This window comes from Oncorhynchus clarkii, chromosome 21, assembly GCF_045791955.1.
Source record: "Oncorhynchus clarkii lewisi isolate Uvic-CL-2024 chromosome 21, UVic_Ocla_1.0, whole genome shotgun sequence".
Taxonomy (NCBI): domain Eukaryota; kingdom Metazoa; phylum Chordata; class Actinopteri; order Salmoniformes; family Salmonidae; genus Oncorhynchus; species Oncorhynchus clarkii.
The window spans coordinates 51,668,224-51,692,449 of record NC_092167.1 but is presented as its reverse complement, the minus strand read 5'-3'; the positions used below and the strand labels follow the sequence as shown (position 1 = coordinate 51,692,449).

Sequence of the window (24,226 nt, the reverse complement as noted above, 5' to 3'; positions counted from 1 at the left end):
GAATAAAATAAATTTATATATTGTTGAAAAACACACAGAATTGCAGTTGACTAAATTTACAAAACGACATTACTGTAGAGTAAAAACACCAAGCCTAAACTTTATCTGTACAGCGACTCACATAGAAGGTGTGAAATAAACGTTGGCCCTGAGAGTTTAGTGGCCTCTCCAATGGCCCTGAGAGTTTAGTGGCCCCTCCAATGGCCCTGAGAGTTTAGTGGCCTCTCCAATGGCCCTGAGAGTTTAGTGGCCTCTCCAATGGCCCTGAGAGTTTAGTGGCCTCTCCAATGGCCCTGAGAGTTTAGTGGCCTCTCCAAAGGCCCTGAGAGTTGAGTGGCCTCTCCAATGGCCCTGAGAGTTGAGTGGCCTCTCCAATGGCCCTGAGAGTTGAGTGGCCTCTCCAATGGCCCTGAGAGTTTAGTGGCCTCTCCAATGGCCCTGAGAGTTTAGTGACCTCTCCAATGGCCCTGAGAGTTTAGTGGCCTCTCCAATGGCCCTGAGAGTTTAGCGGCCTCTCCAATGGCCCTGAGAGTTTAGTGGCCTCTCCAATGGCCTTGAGAGTTTAGTGGCCTCTCCAAAGTTACAAGGATGAAACTTCGAACATCAAACAGCAAACTAATATGAAACATAGACAATAACTACTTTGGAATGAAATAACATTGAAATGACTTGTTACATAGGCCAATGTAAACTAAATCCAAAGCACAAAAGGCAGACAACTTATAAAAAAGAAATACACATAGTAAATGATCTATATAAAGTCATGAAAATAACTTACTTACAGATTTGAAAGTGGATCCAATCCTTCTTGAGAAGATTTTACGTCGGTATAGTTATTCATAGTTGCTGCCTTTTTAGTCAAGGTGCCATAGTAGCCAATCCCCTGTGTAATGGATGCCTACAGGGTGTAAGCAGGTGTCATGACGTTGGCCTGGGGGATTGGTTTATGGCAGTCATAAATACCTCTTCCCCCCTTTTCCCTTCTGGGAACATCAGAAGGTGGGGTGAAATGAACAATATTCTGATTATCCGACCAATTGAACATATGCGGTGGTACTTAATGAATATGATGTCAGTTCGGTTGTCATCTGAGACATTCTCATCAATGATAAGATGACATAAACTCTACAGTGGAAAGTCTACACATCGGAGTTATCGGATTCACATGGAATTCTTGTTCGAAGTTGTTGTTCGAAACGTCCGTAGCCATGAAGTGCTTTGAAAGGCTGGTAATGGCTCACATCAACACCATCTTCCCAGAAACCCAAGATACACTCAAATTTTCATACAGCCCAAAACAGATCCACAGATGATGCAATCTCTATTGCACTCCACACTGCCCTTTTCTACCTGGACAAAAGGAACACCTATGTGAGAATGCTGTTCATTGACTACAGCTCAGCGTTCAACACCAAAGTGCCCTCAAAGCTCATCACTAAGCTAAGAATCCTGGGACTAAACACCTCCCTATGCAACTGGATCCTGGACTTCCTGACAGGCCGCCCCCAGGTGGTGAGGGTAGGTAGCAACACATCTGCCACGCTGATCCTCAACACTGGAGTTCCCCAGGGGTGCGTGCTCTGTCCTCTCCTGTACTCCCTGTTCCCTCATGACTGCATGGCCAGGCACGACTCCAACACCATCATTAAGTTTGCTGACGACACAACAGTGGTAGGCCTGATCACCGACATTGACGAGACAGCCTATAGGGAGGAGGTCAGGGACCTGGCCGGGTTGTCCCTGAATAACAACCTATCCCTCAACGTAACCAAGACTAAGGAGATGATTGTGGACTACAGGAAAAGGAGCACCGAGCACGTCCCCATTCTCATCAACGGGGCTGTAGTGGAGCAGGTTGAGAGCTTCAAGTTCCTTGGTGTCCACATCAACAACAAACTAGAATGGCCCAAACACACCAAGACAGTCGTGAAGAGGGCACGACAAAGCCTATTCCCCCTCAGGAAACTAAAAAGATTTGGCATGGATCCGTAGATCCTCAAAAGGTTCTACAGCTGCAACATCGAGAGCATCCTAACCGGTTGCATCACTGACTGGTATGACAACTGCTCGGCATCCGACCGTAAGGCACTTCAGAGGGTAGTGCGAACGGCCCAGTACATCCCTGGGGCTAAGCTGCCTGCCATCCAGGACCTCTACACCAGGCGGTGTCAGAGGAAGACCCTAAAAATGCCTGACTAACCGGTGTCTGTATGTAGCTTTGCTATTCTTTTTTCAAATGTCTTTCTACTGTTGTTTTATTTCTTTACTTACCTACACACACACACACACACACACACACACACACACACACAGACACACAGACACACAGACACACAGACACACAGACACACACACACACACACACACACACACACACACACACACACACACACACACACACACACAGACACACAGACACACAGACACACACACACACACACACACACACCTACACACCTACACACCTACACACCTACACACACACACACACACACACACACAGACACACAGACACACACACACACACACACACACACACACACACACACAGACACACAGACACACAGACACACAGACACACACACACACACACACACACACACACACACACACACACACACACACACACACACACAGAGACATACCTTTTTTTCTCCGCACTATTGGTTAGAGCCTGTAAGTAAGCATTTCACTGTTGTTTTATTTCTTTACTTACCTACACACACACACACACACACACACACACACACACACACACACACACAGACACACAGACACACAGACACACAGACACACACACACACACACACACACACACACACACACACACACACACACACACAGAGACATACCTTTTTTTCTCCGCACTATTGGTTAGAGCCTGTAAGTAAGCATTTCACTGTAAGGTCTACTACACCTGTTGTATTCAGCATTTCACTGTGAGGTCTACTACACCTGTTGTATTCAGCATTTCACTGTGAGGTCTACTACACCTGTTGTATTCAGCATTTCACTGTAAGGTCTACTACACCTGTTGTATTCGGCGCACGTGACAAATAAACTTTGATTTGATTTGATTTGAAGCATGTCCAACTGATCCACTGCGTTCCACTGCTACTCGATGCCAATCAAAATGTCAATAAGCGCCCATTTAATCACAAGTGCATTACAATGGATTGGAAATATACTGAAATGTTCCATACGGACAACAACAAAAAAGCTGATTAAACAGCATGATCATTACACAGGAGCACCTTGTGCTGGGGACAACAAAAGGACACTTTAAAATTGTTGCAGTTGTCTCACACAACACAATGCCACAGATGTCTCCAGTTTTGAGGGAGTGTGCAATTGGCATGCTGACTGCAGGAATGTCCACCAGAACTACAACCGGAGACTTGAATGTTCACCTCTCTACCATAAGCCGCCTCAAAACTTGTCTTAGAGAATTTGGTAGTACGTCCAACAGGCCTCACATCCCGCAGACCACGTGTAACTACGCCAGCCCAGGACCTCCACCTCGTCTGAGACCAGCCACCCTGGGCAGCCAAGTAGCCTCTATGCTAATGTTTTAGCATAATAAAGTCTATTTCAACAAAATAACCTGCAACCAGATTATTTCATAATAACGACATCCTTCTCGTTATAACGTGATAACGAAATAATAATAAAATAGACTTCACTCATCACTGTTATATTACATATGATATTATTATACTCATTGTGAAGTGTTTAGATTCTTTCAGAAAGAGGAATTCTAGAACCAGAACTATCGGGGAGTTGTTCTATTGGTGAGAGAGGAGCTGTGACACTCTCAATGTGGAGGAGGAGGGGTGGGAACTACTCTGAAACCATGGTGCTACTGGTAGGCTGTGTTCCTCCTAAAAACATGGAGGCTATCAAAACACACATTGCGTTGAATGCAGAGTGTATGTGAGAGCCATGTCCTTGTATCTCTCTGGTCTCTAGCAGCTATACAGGCTGTTTATCTGTTTATTCACTGACTGTCTCTATTCCCCGGCTGACTGAGGCCTTGACGTCTCTTCACCTCTCCTCTCCTCACCTCTCCTCTCCTCTCGTCTCCTCTTTTCTCTTCTCCTCACCTCTCTTCTCTTCTCTTCTCGTCTCCTCACCTCTCCTCTCCTCTCCTCACCTCTCTTCTCTTCTTGTTTCCTCTCCTCTCCTCTCCTCTCCTCTCCTCTCCTCTCCTCTCCTCACCTCTCCTCTCCTCTCCTCTCCTCTCCTCTCCTCTCCTCACCTCTCGTCTCGTCTCGTCTCCTCTCCCTCCTTTTTTTTTCTCCCTCTCCTGTCATCTCCTCTTCTCTCCCCCTAGGGACACATACTCTCTCTCCTCTTCTCTCCCCCTAGGGACACACACACTCTCTCTCTCTCCTCTTCTCTCCCCCTAGAGAGACACACACACTCTCTCTCTCCTCTTCTCTCCCCCTAGGGAGACACACACTCTCTCTCTCCTCTTCTCTCCCCCTAGGGACACACACCCTCTCTCTCTCTCCTCTTTTCTCCCCGTAGGGGGACACACACTCTCTCTCTCCTCGTCTCTCCCCCTAGGGAGACACACACACTCTCTCTCCTCTTCTCTCCCCCTAGGGACACACACTCTGTCTCTCTCTCCTCTTCTCTCTCTCCTCTTCTCTCCCCCTAGGGACACACACTCTCTCTCTCCTCTTCTCTCCCCCTAGGGACACACACTCTCTCTCTCTCCTCTTCTCTCCCCCTAGGGAGACACACACACTCTGCATCTCTCTTCTCTCCCCCTGGGTCAGTGCTTCCCTCTCACCACTTCCATCTGTTATGGTTGTTGTCTTTCCTCCACTGTTGCTGTGGTTCCAAGGAGACAGAGAGAGGCTAACTAGGTTTGCTTTGCTTAGCTGGGCAACCTTGACTGACTGGTGGGTTAGGGATACACAAGGCTGGTATACTGATAACGAGAGAGAGAGAGAGAGAGAGAGAGAGAGAGAGAGAGAGAGAGAGAGAGAGAGAGAGAGAGAGAGATGAACTGAAAGATGATCAGAACCCACTGGATTCTCCAATTACATTAAATGAACTACAGGACAAAATACAAACCCTCCAACCCAAATTCCAATTGGCTAAACTAAAACTCTTTAACATCATCCTCAGCTCTGGCATCTTCCCCAATATTTGGAACCGAGGACTGATTCACCCAGTCCACAAAAATAGAGACAAATTTGACCCCAACAACTACCGTGGTAAATGCGTCAACAGCAACCGTGGGAAAATCAGCGCCACAGGTAACTTCCTGTGAACGATCTGAGAGACAAGGCAAGAAGGGCCTTCTATGCCATCAAAAGGAACATCAAATTCGACATACCAATTAGGATCTGGCTAAAAATACTTGAATCAGTCATAGAGCCCGTTGTGAGGTCTGGGGTCCTCTCTCTAACCAAGAATTCACAAAATGGGACAAATACCAAATTGAGACTCTGCATGCAGAATTCTGCAAAAATGTCCTCTGTGTACAACGTAGAACACCAAATAATGCAGAGCAGAATTAGGCCGATACCCACTAATTATCAAAATCCAGAAAAGAGCCGTTAAATTCTACAACCACCTAAAAGGAAGCGATTCCCAAACCTTCCATAACAAACATGGCATGGCTCTCAAGAGAAGACAGGCTATGTGCTCACTGCCCACAAAATGAGGTGGAAACTGAGCTGCACTTCCTAACCTCCTGCCAAATGTATGACCATATTAGAGACACATATTGCCCTCAGATTACACAGACCCACAAAGAATTCCAAAACAAACCCAATTTTGATAAACTCCCATATCTACACGGGGGAAAGTCAAGGGGATTGTGGGAGATAAACACAACCAGACCAGGGTGGTGCAGCGTGACCTTCATTGCCTAGTTAAATAAAAAAATAAACCACATCCCTGACCCGTAACCCCTCAAGGCTCAGTGACGTCCCCCTGGCTAAGAGGGTGGAGGGGGCGGAGGGATGGAAGGACACAGAGAGAGAGAGAGAGAGAATCCCTTCTTGGTCCAGGATTCAGATAGCTAGTCAGTTGTACCAGAACAGTCAATTAGTCAGTTCCTTCGGGATTGCTGCTCTCTCACATTCATATCTACACAGGAACAAAGATCAAACTACGAAGGAACAAAAGGACATTTGGAACCTCCAGCTCCATCGTTCTGTGGCTACATGATGGCGTCCGGAGGACTAGTTGTGTCTGTTCTATCAGTCTGTCCTACCACTCTGTTGCTGTGGGTCCTAGCTGGAGCTACGGCCTGTCTCCTGCTCAAAGGGGTGATGAGGTTGGGAGGGGGAGACTATCACCCCCCTAGTTACCCCCCATTACCCTGCCTCCCCTCCCTCCCTCTCCTGGGGAGTCTCCTGAGTCTGATGGGAGACCAGCCCCCTCATCTCCGTTTCACAGAGCTGGGACACAGGTAGGATGATGTTGTTCTGTCTCCTGGTGTCAGACAGAACCTACTGTCTGTTCTGTCACCTGGTGTCAGAACCTACTGTCTGTTCTGTCACCTGGTGTCAGAACCTACTGTCTGTTCTGTCTCCTGGTGTCAGAACCTACTGTCTGTTCTGTCTCCTGGTGTCAGAACCTACTGTCTGTTCTGTCTCCTGATGTCAGAACCTACTGTCTGTTATGTCTCCTGGTGTCAGACAGAACCTACTGTCTGTTCTGTCTCCTGGTGTCAGAACCTACTGTCTGTTCTGTCTCCTGGTGTCAGACAGAACATACTGTCTGTTCTGTCTCCTGGTGTCAGAACCTACTGTCTGTTCTGTCTCCTGGTGTCAGAACCTACTGTCTGTTCTGTCTCCTGGTGTCAGACAGAACCTACTGTCTGTTCTGTCTCCTGGTGTCAGAACCTACTGTCTGTTCTGTCTCCTGGTGTCAGAACCTACTGTCTGTTCTGTCTCCTGGTGTCAGAACCTACTGTCTGTTCTGTCTCCTGATGTCAGAACCTACTGTCTGTTATGTCTCCTGGTGTCAGACAGAACCTACTGTCTGTTCTGTCTCCTGGTGTCAGAACCTACTGTCTGTTCTGTCTCCTGGTGTCAGACAGAACATACTGTCTGTTCTGTCTCCTGGTGTCAGAACCTACTGTCTGTTCTGTCTCCTGGTGTCAGAACCTACTGTCTGTTCTGTCTCCTGGTGTCAGACAGAACCTACTGTCTGTTTTGTCTCCTGGTGTCAGAACCTACTGTCTGTTCTGTCTCCTGGTGTCAGAACCTACTGTCTGTTCTGTCCCCTGGTGTCAGAACCTACTATCTGTGCTTTCTCCTGGTGTCAGAACCTACTGTCTGTTCTGTCTCCTGGTGTCAGAACCTACTGTCTGTTCTGTCTCCTGGTGTCAGAACCTACTGTCTGTGCTTTCTCCTGGTGTCAGAACCTACTGTCTGTTCTGTCTCTCAGTATGCCTCTATTTTAGTTGTAAAAGTTGGTTAACAAAGTGACTAAATGACCTCATTTAGCATAACTCTGTCTGTCTGTCTGTCTGTCTGTCTGTCTGTCTGTCTGTCTGTCTGTCTGTCTGTCTGTGTCTGTGTGTGTGTGTGTGTGTGTGTGTGTGTAAGGTATGGCCCACTGTATGCCCTGTACCTGGGCCCTCATTACACAGTGGTTGTGAACACCTACCAGCATGCCAGAGAGGTGCTACTACAGAGAGGGAAGGAGTTCGCTGGGAGACCCAAGATGGTGAACCACAACCCAGAGGCAGATCATATAGTCTGAGATGTATTACTGTTGAATTTAAAGGACAGGATATTAGCTGTTTCAGGCTTTCCTCAAATCAAACATACAGCATCCCTCTGTCTGCCCAGACCAGACATACAGCATCCCTCTGTCTGCCCAGACCAAACATACAGCATCCCTCTGTCTGCCCAGACCAAACATACAGCATCCCTCTGTCTGCCCAGACCAGAGGACATAGCGTTCTCTGACTCCTCTCCTCTCCCTCCCTCCCTCTCCTCTCCCTCCTCCCCAGTTGACTACAGAGTTGTTGACCCGGGGGGGGACGTACATAGCGTTCTCTGACTCCTCTCCCTCTCTCCCTCCCCTCCCTCTCCTCTCCCTCCCTCTCCTCTCCTCTCCTCTCAACCTCTCCTCTCTTCTCTTCTCTTCTCCTCTCCAGTTGACTACAGAGTTGTTGACCCGGGGGGGGGGGGGGGGGACATAGCGTTCTCTGACTCCTCTCCTCTCCCTCCCTCCCTCTCCTCTCCCTCCTCCCCAGTTGACTACAGAGTTGTTGACCCGGGGGGGGGACGGACATAGCGTTCTCTGACTCCTCTCCTCTCCCTCTCTCCCTCTCCCCTCCCTCTCCTCTCCCTCCCTCCCTCCCTCTCCTCTCCTCTCCTTTCCTCTCCTCTCCCTCCCTCCCTCTCCTCTCCCTCCTCTCCAGTTGACTACAGAGTTGTTGACCCGAAGGGGGACATTGCATTCTCTGACTCCTCTCCTCTCCCTCTCTCCCTCTCCCCTCCCTCTCCTCTCCCTCCTCTCCAGTTGACTACAGAGTTGTTGACCAGGGGGGGGAAGGACATAGCATTCTCTGACTCCTCTCCTCTCCCTCCCTCTCTCCCTCTCCCCTCCCTCTCCTCTCCCTCCCTCCCTCTCCTCTCCTTTCCTCTCCTCTCCTCTCCTCTCCCTCCTCTCCTCTCCCTCCTACCCAGTTGACTACAGAGTTGTTGACCCGAAGGGGGACATTGCATTCTCTGACTCCTCTCCTCTCCCTCTCTCCCTCTCCCCTCCCTCTCCTCTCCCTCCTCTCCAGTTGACTACAGAGTTGTTGACCAGGGGGGGGAAGGACATAGCATTCTCTGACTCCTCTCCTCTCCCTCCCTCTCTCCCTCTCCCCTCCCTCTCCTCTCCCTCCCTCCCTCTCCTCTCCTTTCCTCTCCTCTCCTCTCCTCTCCCTCCTCTCCTCTCCCTCCTACCCAGTTGACTACAGAGTTGTTGACCCGAAGGGGGACATAGCGTTCTCTGACTCCTCTCCTCTCCCTCCCTCCCTCCCTCTCCTCTCTCTCCCTCCCTCTCCTCTCCTTTCCTCTCCTCTCCTCTCCTCTCCTCTCCTCTCCTCTCCTCTCCCTCCTCTCCTCTCCCTCCTACCCAGTTGACTACAGAGTTGTTGACCCGAAGGGGGACATTGCATTCTCTGACTCCTCTCCTCTCCCTCTCTCCCTCTCCCCTCCCTCTCCCCTCCCTCCTCTCCAGTTGACTACAGAGTTGTTGACCAGGGGGGGGAAGGACATAGCGTTCTCTGACTACTCTTCTCTATGGAAGACCCACCGCAGGCTAGTACACAACTCCTTTACTCTGTTCGGAGAGGGGACCACCAAACTTCAGAGCATTGGTGAGGCCAAGGTGTGTGTGCACGCATGTGTGTGTGTGTGTGTGTGTGTGTGTGTGTGTGTGTGTGTGTGTGTGTGTGTGTGTGTGTGTGTGTGTGTGTGTGTGTGTGTGTGTGTGTGCACGCATGTGTGTGTGTGTTCAAATACTGTATATGTTTGTCTTCTGCATTTCTGTGTGTGTGTGTGTGTGTGTGTGTGTGTGTGTGTCCAGTACTAGAGGCAGTGGAGGCGCTGTGCTGTGACCTCCAGGCCAGCAGAGGGCAGGCTATTGACCCTGATCCTCCTCTGATGAGAGCTGTCACCAATGTGGTACTTAATTGTTATTGATATCTATGTGTTGGCTGTAAGCACTGTAGTGGGTTTTTAGCTGCCCCTCTTAGCCAGGTCTCCCTCTTAGTCAGGTCTCCCTCTTAGTCAGGTCTCCCTCTTAGTCAGGTCTCCCTCTTAGCCAGGTCTCCCTCTTAGTCAGGTCTCCCTCTTAGTCAGGTCTCCCTCTTAGTCAGGTCTCCCTCTTAGCCAGGTCTCCCTCTTAGTCAGGTCTCCCTCTTAGTCAGGTCTCCCTCTTGGCCAGGTCTCCCTCTTGGCCAGGTCTCCCTCTTGGCCAGGTCTCCCTCTTAGTCAGGTCTCCCTCTTAGCCAGGTCTGCCTCTTAGCCAGGTCTCCCTCTTGGCCAGGTCTCCCTCTTGGCCAGGTCTCCCTTGTAACAGAGGTCTTCTGACTTGCTGGATAATAAAAGTCTAAGTATATCACCACCCTATGAATAAACATGTCTGACCTTTGATCCTTGACCTTTAGGTGTGTACCCTGGTGTTCAGCTCCACCTACCAACCTGGTGACCCTGAGCTGACCACTGTGATGGAATACAACGACGGTATCGTCCAGACCATCGCTAGAGGGGGGCTAGTTGACATCTTCCCCTGGCTACGGGTAGGAGACTCACACGCAACTGATACCAATAGGTGAACAGGTTGTTGAGACGTACAGTGCTGTGGAAAAGTATTTCCCCCTTCCTGATTTCAGATTTTTTTTGCATTTTTGTCAGACTTAAATGTTTCAGATCATCAAACAAATTTAAATATTACACAAAGATAACCCAAGAAAACACAAAATTATGTTTTTAAGTGATGATTTTATTTATTAAAGGAAAAAAGCTATCCGAACCATCATGGCCCAATGTGACAAAGTAATTGCCACCTAAACCTAATAACTGGTTGTGCCACCCTCAGCAGCAACAACTGCAATCCAGCGTTTGTGATAACTAACTGGCAATGAGTCTTTCACATCGCTGTGGAGGAATTTTGCAGAATTGTTTTAATTCAGCCACATTGGAGGGTTTTCGAACATGAACCGCCTTTTTAAGGTCACGCCATAGCATCTCAATCGGATTCAAGTCTGGATTTTGGCTAGGCCACTCCAAAACCTTTTTTTTTTTACCATTCAGAGGGGGACTTGCTAGTGTGTTTTGGATCATTGTCCTGCAGAACCCAAGTGCGCTTCAGCTTGAGGTCACTAACTGATGGCCGGACATTCTCCTTCAGGATTTTTTGGTAGAGAGCAGAATTCACGCTTCAGCTTGAGGTCATGAACTGATGGCCGGACATTCTCCTTCAGGGTTTCTTGATAGAGAGCAGAATTCCTGGTTCCACCAATCACAGCAAGTCGTCCAGGTCCTGAAGCAGCAAAGCAGCCCCAGACCATCACACTACCAAACACCATATTGGACTGTTGGTATGATGTTCTTTATCTGAAATGCTGTGGTACTTTTACGCCAGATGTAACGGGACGCAAACCTTCCAAAAAGTTCAACTTTTGTCTCATCAGTCAACAGAATATTTTCCCGAAAGTCTTAGGGATCATCAAGATGTTTTTTTCCCAAAAGTGAGACGAGCCTTTATGTTATTTTTGGTCAGCAGTGGCTTTCACCTTGGAACTCTGCCATGGATGCCATTGTTGCCCAGTCTCTTTCTTATGGTCATGGACACTGACCTCAACTTAGGCAAGTGAGGCCTGCAGTTATTTAGATGTTGTTGTGGGTTATTTTGTGACCTCTTGGATGATTCGTCGCTGTGCTCTTGGGGTAATGTTGGTGGGCCGGCCACTCCTAGGAAGATACACCACAGTTCCAAATGTTCTCCATTTGTGGATAATGTCTCTCACCGTGGTTGGTTGGAGTCCCAAGGCTTTAGAAATGGCTTTGTAACCCTTTCCAGACTGATAGATCTCAATTACTTTGTTTCTCATCTGTTCCTGAATTTCTTTGGATCACGGCATGATGTCTTGCTTTTTGAGATCTTTTGGCCTACTTCACTTTGTCAGACAGGTCCTCTTTCAGTGATTTCTTGATTCAACAGGTCTGGCAGTCATCAGGCCTGGCAGTAATCAGGTCTGGCAGTAATCAAGTCTGTCAGTAATCAGGTCTGTCAGTCATCAGGTCTGGCAGTAATCAGGTCTGGCAGTAATCAGGTCTGGCAGTAATCAGGTCTGGCAGTAATCAGGCCTGTCAGTAATCAGGTCTGTCAGTAATCAGGTCTGTCAATAATCAGGCCTGGGTGTGGCTAGTGAAATTGACAGTAATCAGGTCTGGCAGTAATCAGGTCTGGAAGTAATCAGGTCTGTCAGTAATCAGGTCTGGGTGTGGCTAGTGAAATTGACAGTAATCAGGTTTGCCAGTAATCAGGTCTGGCAGTAATCAGGCCTGTCAGTAATCAGGTCTGTCAGTAATCAGGTCTGTCAGTAATCAGGTCTGGCAGTCATCAGGCCTGGCAGTAATCAGGTCTGTCAGTAATCAGGCCTGGGTGTGGCTAGTGAAATTGACAGTAATCAGGTCTGGCAGTCATCAGGCCTGGCAGTAATCAGGTCTGTCAGTAATCAGGCCTGGGTGTGGCTAGTGAAATTGACAGTAATCAGGCCTGTCAGTAATCAGGTCTGTCAGTAATCAGGTCTGTCAGTAATCAGGTCTGGGTGTGGCTAGTGAAATTGACAGTAATCAGGTTTGCCAGTAATCAGGTCTGGCAGTAATCAGGCCTGTCAGTAATCAGGTCTGTCAGTAATCAGGTCTGTCAGTCATCAGGTCTGTCAGTCATCAGGTCTGTCAGTCATCAGGTCTGTCAGTAATCAGGTCTGGCAGTAATCAGGTCTGTCAGTAATCAGGTCTGGCAGTAATCAGGTCTGTCAGTAATCAGGTCTGTCAGTAATCAGGTCTGGCAGTCATCAGGCCTGGCAGTAATCAGGTTTGTCAGTAATCAGGCCTGGGTGTGGTTAGTGAAATTGACAGTAATCAGGCCTGTCAGTAATCAGGTCTGTCAGTAATCAGGTCTGTCAGTAATCAGGCCTGGGTGTGGCTAGTGAAATTGACAGTAATCAGGTCTGGCAGTAATCAGGTCTGGGTGTGGCTAGTGAAATTGACAGTAATCAGGCCTGGGTGTGGCTAGTGAAATTGACAGTAATCAGGCCTGGGTGTGGCTAGTGAAATTGACAGTAATCAGGCCTGTCAGTAATCAGGTCTGTCAGTAATCAGGTCTGTCAGTAATCAGGCCTGGGTGTGGCTAGTGAAATTGACAGTAATCAGGTCTGGCAGTAATCAGGTCTGGGTGTGGCTAGTGAAATTGACAGTAATCAGGCCTGGGTGTGGCTAGTGAAATTGACAGTAATCAGGCCTGGGTGTGGCTAGTGAAATTGACAGTAATCAGGCCTGGGTGTGGCTAGTGAAATTGAACTCAGCTTTCCACAGTACATTCATGATTTAACAAGGGGGAGGTACAATTACAGTGCCTTGCGAGAGTATTCGGCCCCCTTGAACTTTGCGACCTTTTGCCACATTTCAGGCTTCAAACATAAAGATATAAAACTGTATTTTTTGGTGAAGAATCAACAACAAGTGGGACACAATCATGAAGTGGAACGACATTTATTGGATATTTCAAACTTTTTTAACAAATCAAAAACTGAAAAATTGGGCGTGCAAAATTATTCAGCCCCTTTACTTTCAGTGCAGCAAACTCTCTCCAGAAGTTCAGTGAGGATCTCTGAATGATCCAATGTTGACCTAAATGACTAATGATGATAAATACAATCCACCTGTGTGTAATCAAGTCTCCGTATAAATGCACCTGCACTGTGATAGTCTCAGAGGTCCGTTAAAAGCGCAGAGAGCATCATGAAGAACAAGGAACACACCAGGCAGGTCCGAGATACTGTTGTGAAGAAGTTTAAAGCCGGATTTGGATACAAAAAGATTTCCCAAGCTTTAAACATCCCAAGGAGCACTGTGCAAGCGATAATATTGAAATGGAAGGAGTATCACTGCAAATCTACCAAGACCTGGCCGTCCCTCTAAACTTTCAGTTCATACAAGGAGAAGACTGATCAGAGATGCAGCCAAGAGGCCCATGATCACTATGGATGAACTGCAGAGATCTACAGCTGAGGTGGGAGACTCTGTCCATAGGACAACAATCAGTCGTATATTGCACAAATCTGGCCTTTATGGAAGAGTGGCAAGAAGAAAGCCATTTCTTAAAGATATCCATAAAAAGTGTTGTTTAAAGTTTGCCACAAGCCACCTGGGAGACACACCAAACATGTGGAAGAAGGTGCTCTGGTCAGATGAAACCAAAATTGAACTTTTTGGCAACAATGCAAAACGTTATGTTTGGCGTAAAAGCAACACAGCTGAACACACCATCCCCACTGTCAAACATGGTGGTGGCAGCATCATGGTTTGGGCCTGCTTTTCTTCAGCAGGGACAGGGAAGATGGTTAAAATTGATGGGAAGATGGATGGAGCCAAATACAGGACCATTCTGGAAGGAAACCTGAATAGACATCACTAGTCAGCTGTTTCTACCATCTGGCTGCTGAATAGACACCACTAGTCAGCTGTTTCTACCCCCAGACCATCAGACTGCTGAATAGACACCTGTAGTCAGCTGTTTCTACCCCCAGACCATCAGGCTGCTGAATAGACACACTAGTCAGCTGTTTCTACCATCAGACTGCTGAATAGACACCACTAGTCAGCTGTTTCTACCATCAGACTGTTGAATAGACACCACTAGTCAGCTGTTTCTACCCCCAGAACAACAGACTGCTGAATAGACACCACTAGTCAGCTGTTTCTACCCCCAGATCATCAGGCTGCTGAATAGACACCACTAGTCAGCTGTTTCTACCATCAGGCTGCTGAATAGACACCACTAGTCAGCTGTTTCTACCCCCAGACCATCAGACTGCTGAATAGACACCACCAGTCAGCTGTTTCTACCCCCAGACCATCAGACTGCTGAATAGACACCTGTAGTCAGCTGTTTCTACCCCCAGACCATCAGGCTGCTGAATAGACACGCTAGTCAGCTGTTTCTACCATCAGACTGCTGAATAGACACCACTAGTCAGCTGTTTCTACCATCAGACTGTTGAATAGACACCACTAGTCAGCTGTTTCTACCCCCAGACCAACAGACTGCTGAATAGACACCACTAGTCAGCTGTTTCTACCCCCAGATCATCAGGCTGCTGAATAGACACCACTAGTCAGCTGTTTCTACCATCAGGCTGCTGAATAGACACCACTAGTCAGCTGTTTCTACCCCCAGACCATCAGACTGCTGAATAGACACCACCAGTCAGCTGTTTCTACCCCCAGACCATCAGGCTGCTGAATAGACACCACTAGTCATCTGTTTCTATCTCGAGACCATCAGGCTGCTGAATAGACACCACTAGTTAGCTGTTTCTACCATCAGACTGCTGAATAGACACCACTAGCCAGCTGTTTATACCTCCAGACCATCAGGCTGCTGAATAGACACCAGTAGTCAGCTGTTTCTACCATCAGGATCCTGAATAGACACCACTAGTCTGCTGTTTCTACCATCAGACTGCTGAATAGACACCACTAGTCAGCTGTTTCTACCTCCTGATCATCAGGCTGCTGAGTAGACACCACTAGTCAGCTGTTTCTACCCCCAGACCATCAGGCTGCTAAATAGACACCACTAGTTAGCTGTTTCTACCATCAGGCTGCTGAATAGACACCACTAGCTAGCTGTTTCTACCCCCAGACCATCAGACTGCTGAATAGACACCACTAGCCAGCTGTTTCTACCTCCAGACCATCAGGCTGCTGAATAGACACCACTAGTCAGCTGTTTCTACCTCCAGACAATCAGGCTGCTGAATAGACACCACTAGTCAGCTGTTTCTACCATCAGGCTGCTGAATAGACACCACTAGTCAGCTGTTTCTACCTCCAGACTGCTGAATAGACACCACTAGTCAGCTGTTTCTACCATCAGACTGCTGAATAGACACCACTAGTCAGCTGTTTCTACCATCGGGCTGCTGAATAGACACCACTAGTCAGCTGTTTCTACCATCAGGCTGCTGAATAGACACCACTAGTCAGCTGTTTCTACAATCAGGCTGCTGAATAGACAACACTAGTCAGCTGTTTCTACCATCAGGCTGCTGAATAGACACCAATAGTCAGCTGTTTCTACCATCAGACTGCTGAATAGACACCACTAGTCAGCTGTTTCTACCATCAGACTGCTGAATAGACACCACTAGTCAGCTGTTTCTACCCCCAGACTGCTGAATAGACACCACTAGTCAGCTGTTTCTACCATCAGACTGTTGAATAGACACCACTAGTTTGCTGTTTCTACCCCTAGACCATCAGGCTGCTGAATAGACACCACTAGTCAGCTGTTTCTACCCCCAGACCATCAGGCTGCTGAATAGAAACCATAAGTCAGCTGTTTCTACCCCCAGACCGTCAGGCTGCTGAATAGACACCACTAGTCAGCTGTTTCTACCATCAGGCTGCTGAATAGACACCACTAGTCAGCTGCTTCTACCATCAGACTGCTGAATAGACACCACTAGTCAGCTGCTTCTACCATCAGACTGCTGAATAGACACCACTAGTCAGCTGCTTCTACCATCAGACTGCTGAATCGACACCACTAGTCAGCTGCTTCTACCATCAGACTGCTGAATAGACACCACTAGTTAGCTGTTTCTACCATCAGGCTGCTGAATAGACACCAAAAATCAGCTGTTTATACCATCAGGCTGCTGAATAGACACCACTGGCCAGCTGTGTCTACCCCCAGACCATCAGACTGCTGAATAGACACCACTAGCCAGCTGTTTATACCTCCAGACCATCAGGCTGCTGAATAGACACCAGTAGTCAGCTGTTTCTACCATCAGGATCCTGAATAGACACCACTAGTCTGCTGTTTCTACCATCAGACTGCTGAATAGACACCACTAGTCAGCTGTTTCTACCTCCTGATCATCAGGCGCTGAATAGACACCACTAGTCAGCTGTTTCTACCCCCAGACCATCAGGCTGCTGAATAGACACCACTAGTTAGATGTTTCTACCATCAGGCTGCTGAATAGACATCACTAGTCAGCTGTTTCTACCATCAGGCTGCTGAATAGACACCACTAGCTATCTGTTTCTACCCCCAGACCATCAGACTGCTGAATAGAAACCACTAGCCAGCTGTTTCTACCTCCAGACCATCAGGCTGCTGAATAGACACCACTAGTCAGCTGTTTCTACCTCCAGACAATCAGGCTGCTGAATAGACACCACTAGTCAGCTGTTTCTACCATCAGGCTGCTGAATAGACACCACTAGTCAGCTGTTTCTACCATCAGACTGCTGAATAGACACCACTAGTCAGCTGTTTCTACCATCAGACTGTTGAATAGACACCACTAGTTTGCTGTTTCTACCCCCAGACCATCAGGCTGCTGAATAGACACCACTAGTCAGCTGTTTCTACCCCCAGACCATCAGGCTGCTGAATAGAAACCATAAGTCAGCTGTTTCTACCCCCAGACCGTCAGGCTGCTGAATAGACACCACTAGTCAGCTGTTTCTACCATCAGGCTGCTGAATAGACACCACTAGTCAGCTGCTTCTACCATCAGACTGTTGAATAGACACCACTAGTCAGCTGCTTCTACCATCAGACTGCTGAATAGACACCACTAGTCAGCTGCTTCTACCATCAGACTGCTGAATCGACACCACTAGTCAGCTGCTTCTACCATCAGACTGCTGAATAGACACCACTAGTCAGCTGCTTCTACCATCAGACTGCTGAATAGACACCACTAGTCAGCTGCTTCTACCATCAGACTGCTGAATAGACACCACTAGTCAGATGTTTCTACCATCAGACTGCTGAATAGACACCAGTAGTTTGCTGTTTCTACCCCCAGACCATCAGGCTGCTGAATAGACACCACTCGTCAGCTGCTTCTACCATCAGACTGCTGAATAGACACCACTAGTCAGCTGTTTCTACCATCAGACTGCTGAATAGACACCACTAGTCAGCTGCTTCTACCATCAGACTGCTGAATAGACACCACTAGTCAGCTGTTTCTACCATCAGACTGCTGAATAGACACCACTAGTCAGCTGTTTCTACCATCAGACTGCTGAATAGACACCACTAGTCAGCTGTTTCTACCATCAGACTGCTGAATAGACACCAGTAGTTTGCTGTTTCTACCCCCAGACCATCAGGCTGCTGAATAGACACCACTAGTCAGCTGCTTCTACCATCAGACTGCTGAATAGACACCACTAGTCAGCTGTTTCTACAATCAGACTGTTGAATAGACACCACTAGTTTGCTGTTTCTACCCCCAGACCATCAGGCTGCTGAATAGACACCACTAGTCAGCTGTTTCTACCCCCAGACCATCAGGCTGCTGAATAGAAACCATAAGTCAGCTGTTTCTACCCCCAGATCATCAAGCTGCTGAATAGACACCACTAGTCAGCTGTTTCTACCATCAGGCTGCTGAATAGACACCACTAGTCAGCTGTTTCTACCCCCAGACCATCAGACTGCTGAATAGACACCACCAGTCAGCTGTTTCTACCCCCAGACCATCAGGCTGCTGAATAGACACCACTAGTCATCTGTTTCTATCTCGAGACCATCAGGCTGCTGAATAGACACCACTAGTTAGCTGTTTCTACCATCAGGCTGCTGAATAGACACCAATAATCAGCTGTTTATACCATCAGGCTGCTGAATAGACACCACTGGCCAGCTGTGTCTACCCCCAGACCATCAGACTGCTGAATAGACACCACTAGCCAGCTGTTTATACCTCCAGACCATCAGGCTGCTGAATAGACACCAGTAGTCAGCTGTTTCTACCATCAGGATCCTGAATAGACACCACTAGTCTGCTGTTTCTACCATCAGACTGCTGAATAGACACCACTAGTCAGCTGTTTCTACCTCCTGATCATCAGGCGCTGAATAGACACCACTAGTCAGCTGTTTCTACCCCCAGACCATCAGGCTGCTGAATAGACACCACTAGTTAGATGTTTCTACCATCAGGCTGCTGAATAGACATCACTAGTCAGCTGTTTCTACCATCAGGCTGCTGAATAGACACCACTAGCTATCTGTTTCTACCCCCAGACCATCAGACTGCTGAATAGAAACCACTAGCCAGCTGTTTCTACCTCCAGACCATCAGGCTGCTGAATAGACACCACTAGTCAGCTGTTTCTACCTCCAGACAATCAGGCTGCTGAATAGACACCACTAGTCAGCTGTTTCTACCATCAGGCTGCTGAATAGACACCACTAGTCAGCTGTTTCTACCATCAGACTGCTGAATAGACACCACTAGTCAGCTGTTTCTACCCCCAGACTGCTGAATAGACACCACTAGTCAGCTGTTTCTACCATCAGACTGTTGAATAGACACCACTAGTTTGCTGTTTCTACCCCCAGACCATCAGGCTGCTGAATAGACACCACTAGTCAGCTGTTTCTACCCCCAGACCATCAGGCTGCTGAATAGAAACCATAAGTCAGCTGTTTCTACCCCCAGACCGTCAGGCTGCTGAATAGACACCACTAGTCAGCTGTTTCTACCATCAGGCTGCTGAATAGACACCACTAGTCAGCTGCTTCTACCATCAGACTGCTGAATAGACACCACTAGTCAGCTGCTTCTACCATCAGACTGCTGAATAGACACCACTAGTCAGCTGCTTCTACCATCAGACTGCTGAATCGACACCACTAGTCAGCTGCTTCTACCATCAGACTGCTGAATAGACACCACTAGTCAGCTGCTTCTACCATCAGACTGCTGAATAGACACCACTAGTCAGCTGCTTCTACCATCAGACTGCTGAATAGACACCACTAGTCAGATGTTTCTACCATCAGACTGCTGAATAGACACCAGTAGTTTGCTGTTTCTACCCCCAGACCATCAGGCTGCTGAATAGACACCACTAGTCAGCTGCTTCTACCATCAGACTGCTGAATAGACACCACTAGTCAGCTGTTTCTACCATCAGACTGCTGAATAGACACCACTAGTCAGCTGCTTCTACCATCAGACTGCTGAATAGACACCACTAGTCAGCTGTTTCTACCATCAGACTGCTGAATAGACACAACTAGTCAGCTGTTTCTACCATCAGACTGCTGAATAGACACCACTAGTCAGCTGTTTCTACCATCAGACTGCTGAATAGACACCAGTAGTTTGCTGTTTCTACCCCCAGACCATCAGGCTGCTGAATAGACACCACTAGTCAGCTGCTTCTACCATCAGACTGCTGAATAGACACCACTAGTCAGCTGTTTCTACAATCAGACTGTTGAATAGACACCACTAGTTTGCTGTTTCTACCCCCAGACCATCAGGCTGCTGAATAGACACCACTAGTCAGCTGTTTCTACCCCCAGACCATCAGGCTGCTGAATAGAAACCATAAGTCAGCTGTTTCTACCCCCAGATCATCAAGCTGCTGAATAGACACCACTAGTCAGCTGTTTCTACCATCAGGCTGCTGAATAGACACCACTAGTCAGCTGTTTCTACCCCCAGACCATCAGACTGCTGAATAGACACCACCAGTCAGCTGTTTCTACCCCCAGACCATCAGGCTGCTGAATAGACACCACTAGTCATCTGTTTCTATCTCGAGACCATCAGGCTGCTGAATAGACACCACTAGTTAGCTGTTTCTACCATCAGGCTGCTGAATAGACACCAATAATCAGCTGTTTATACCATCAGGCTGCTGAATAGACACCACTGGCCAGCTGTGTCTACCCCCAGACCATCAGACTGCTGAATAGACACCACTAGCCAGCTGTTTATACCTCCAGACCATCAGGCTGCTGAATAGACACCAGTAGTCAGCTGTTTCTACCATCAGGATCCTGAATAGACACCACTAGTCTGCTGTTTCTACCATCAGACTGCTGAATAGACACCACTAGTCAGCTGTTTCTACCTCCTGATCATCAGGCTGCTGAATAGACACCACTAGTCAGCTGTTTCTACCCCCAGACCATCAGGCTGCTGAATAGACACCACTAGTTAGCTGTTTCTACCATCAGGCTGCTGAATAGACATCACTAGTCAGCTGTTTCTACCATCAGGCTGCTGAATAGACACCACTAGCTAGCTGTTTCTACCCCCAGACCATCAGACTGCTGAATAGACACCACTAGCCAGCTGTTTCTACCTCCAGACCATCAGGCTGCTGAATAGACACCACTAGTCAGCTGTTTCTACCTCCAGACAATCAGGCTGCTGAATAGACACCACTAGTCAGCTGTTTCTACCATCAGGCTGCTGAATAGACACCACTAGTCAGCTGTTTCTACCATCAGGCCGCTGAATAGACACCACTAGTCAGCTGTTTCTACCATCAGACTGCTGAATAGACACCACTAGTCAGCTGTTTCTACCATCAGGCTGCTGAATAGACACCACTAGTCAGCTGTTTCTACCATCAGGCTGCTGAATAGACACCATAAGTCAGCTGTTTCTACCCCCAGACCGTCAGGCTGCTGAATAGAAACCATAAGTCAGCTGTTTCTACCCCCAGACCGTCAGGCTGCTGAATAGACACCACTAGTCAGCTGTTTCTACCATCAGGCTGCTGAATAGACACCACTAGTCAGCTGCTTCTACCATCAGACTGCTGAATAGACACCACTAGTCAGCTGCTTCTACCATCAGACTGCTGAATAGACACCACTAGTCAGCTGCTTCTACCATCAGACTGCTGAATCGACATCACTAGTCAGCTGCTTCTACCATCAGACTGCTGAATAGACACCACTAGTCAGCTGCTTCTACCATCAGACTGCTGAATAGACACCACTAGTCAGCTGCTTCTACCATCAGACTGCTGAATAGACACCACTAGTCAGCTGTTTCTACCATCAGACTGCTGAATAGACACCAGTAGTTTGCTGTTTCTACACCCAGACCATCAGGCTGCTGAATAGACACCACTAGTCAGCTGCTTCTACCATCAGACTGCTGAATAGACACCACTAGTCAGCTGTTTCTACCATCAGACTGCTGAATAGACACCACTAGTCAGCTGCTTCTACCATCAGACTGCTGAATAGACACCACTAGTCAGCTGTTTCTACCATCAGACTGCTGAATAGACACCACTAGTCAGCTGTTTCTACCATCAGACTGCTGAATAGACACCACTAGTCAGCTGTTTCTACCATCAGACTGCTGAATAGACACCAGTAGTTTGCTGTTTCTACCCCCAGACCATCAGGCTGTTGAATAGACACCACTAGTCAGCTGCTTCTACCATCAGACTGCTGAATAGACACCACTAGTCAGCTGTTTCTACCATCAGACTGTTGAATAGACACCACTAGTTTGCTGTTTCTACCCCCAGAGCATCAGGCTGCTGAATAGACACCACTAGTCAGCTGTTTCTACCCCCAGACCATCAGGCTGCTGAATAGAAACCATAAGTCAGCTGTTTCTACCCCCAGACCGTCAGGCTGCTGAATAGACACCACTAGTCAGCTGTTTCTACCATCAGGCTGCTGAATAGACACCACTAGTCAGCTGTTTCTACCCCCAGACCATCAGACTGCTGAATAGACACCACCAGTCAGCTGTTTCTACCCCCAGACCATCAGGCTGCTGAATAGACACCACTAGTTAGCTGTTTCTACCATCAGGCTGCTGAATAGACATCACTAGTCAGCTGTTTCTACCATCAGGCAGCTGAATAGACACCACTAGCTAGCTGTTTCTACCCCCAGACCATCAGACTGCTGAATAGACACCAGTAGTCAGCTGTTTCTACCATCAGGATCCTGAATAGACACCACTAGTCTGTTGTTTCTACCATCAGACTGCTGAATAGACACCACTAGTCAGCTGTTTCTACCTCCTGATCATCAGGCTGCTGAATAGACACCACTAGTCAGCTGTTTCTACCCCCAGACCATCAGGCTGCTGAATAGACACCACTAGTTAGCTGTTTCTACCATCAGGCTGCTGAATAGACATCACTAGTCAGCTGTTTCTACCATCAGGCTGCTGAATAGACACCACTAGCTAGCTGTTTCTACCCCCAGACCATCAGACTGCTGAATAGACACCACTAGCCAGCTGTTTCTACCTCCAGACCATCAGGCTGCTGAATAGACACCACTAGTCAGCTGTTTCTACCTCCAGACAATCAGGCTGCTGAATAGACACCACTAGTCAGCTGTTTCTACCATCAGGCTGCTGAATAGACACCACTAGTCAGCTGTTTCTACCATCAGGCCGCTGAATAGACACCACTAGTCAGCTGTTTCTACCATCAGACTGCTGAATAGACACCACTAGTCAGCTGTTTCTACCATCAGGCTGCTGAATAGACACCACTAGTCAGCTGTTTCTACCATCGGGCTGCTGAATAGACACCACTAGTCAGCTGTTTCTACAATCAGGCTGCTGAATAGACAACACTAGTCAGATGTTTCTACCATCAGGCTGCTGAATAGACACCAATAGTCAGCTGTTTCTACCATCAGACTGCTGAATAGACACCACTAGTCAGCTGTTTCTACCATCAGACTGCTGAATAGACACCACTAGTCAGCTGTTTCTACCCCCAGACTGCTGAATAGACACCACTAGTCAGCTGTTTCTACCATCAGACTGTTGAATAGACACCACTAGTTTGCTGTTTCTACCCCCAGACCATCAGGCTGCTGAATAGACACCTCTAGTCAGCTGTTTCTACCCCCAGACCATCAGGCTGCTGAATAGAAACCATAAGTCAGCTGTTTCTACCCCCAGACCGTCAGGCTGCTGAATAGACACCACTAGTCAGCTGTTTCTACCATCAGACTGCTGAATAGACACCACTAGTCAGCTGTTTCTACCATCAGGCTGCTGAATAGACACCACTAGTCAGCTGTTTCTACCATCGGGCTGCTGAATAGACACCACTAGTCAGCTGTTTCTACAATCAGGCTGCTGAATAGACAACACTAAGCTGTTTCTACCATCAGGCTGCTGAATAGACACCAATAGTCAGCTGTTTCTACCATCAGACTGCTGAATAGACACCACTAGTCAGCTGTTTCTACCATCAGACTGCTGAATAGACACCACTAGTCAGCTGTTTCTACCCCCAGACTGCTGAATAGACACCACTAGTCAGCTGTTTCTACCATCAGACTGTTGAATAGACACCACTAGTTTGCTGTTTCTACCCCCAGACCATCAGGCTGCTGAATAGACACCACTAGTCAGCTGTTTCTACCCCCAGACCATCAGGCTGCTGAATAGAAACCATAAGTCAGCTGTTTCTACCCCCAGACCGTCAGGCTGCTGAATAGACACCACTAGTCAGCTGCTTCTACCATCAGACTGCTGAATAGACACCACTAGTCAGCTGCTTCTACCATCAGACTGCTGAATCGACACCACTAGTCAGCTGCTTCTACCATCAGACTGCTGAATAGACACCACTAGTCAGCTGCTTCTACCATCAGACTGCTGAATAGACACCACTAGTCAGCTGCT

General features: G+C 47.9%; 1 protein-coding gene across 1 annotated transcript in view; it reads left to right on the top strand.

The window, feature by feature from the left end:
- The first annotated feature begins 6,395 nt into the window (after nucleotides 1–6,395).
- Nucleotides 6,396–24,226, top strand: part of LOC139379260 (cytochrome P450, family 17, subfamily A, polypeptide 2) — a 50,090-nt gene continuing 32,259 nt past the window's right edge. The window contains exons 1-5 of the mRNA XM_071122058.1: nucleotides 6,396–6,433; nucleotides 7,578–7,698; nucleotides 9,211–9,349; nucleotides 9,559–9,656; nucleotides 10,142–10,273. Coding sequence (XP_070978159.1) covers nucleotides 7,696–7,698; nucleotides 9,211–9,349; nucleotides 9,559–9,656; nucleotides 10,142–10,273 — 372 coding nt within the window. The 5' untranslated portion in view covers nucleotides 6,396–6,433; nucleotides 7,578–7,695. The remainder of the gene's footprint in view (nucleotides 6,434–7,577; nucleotides 7,699–9,210; nucleotides 9,350–9,558; nucleotides 9,657–10,141; nucleotides 10,274–24,226) is intronic.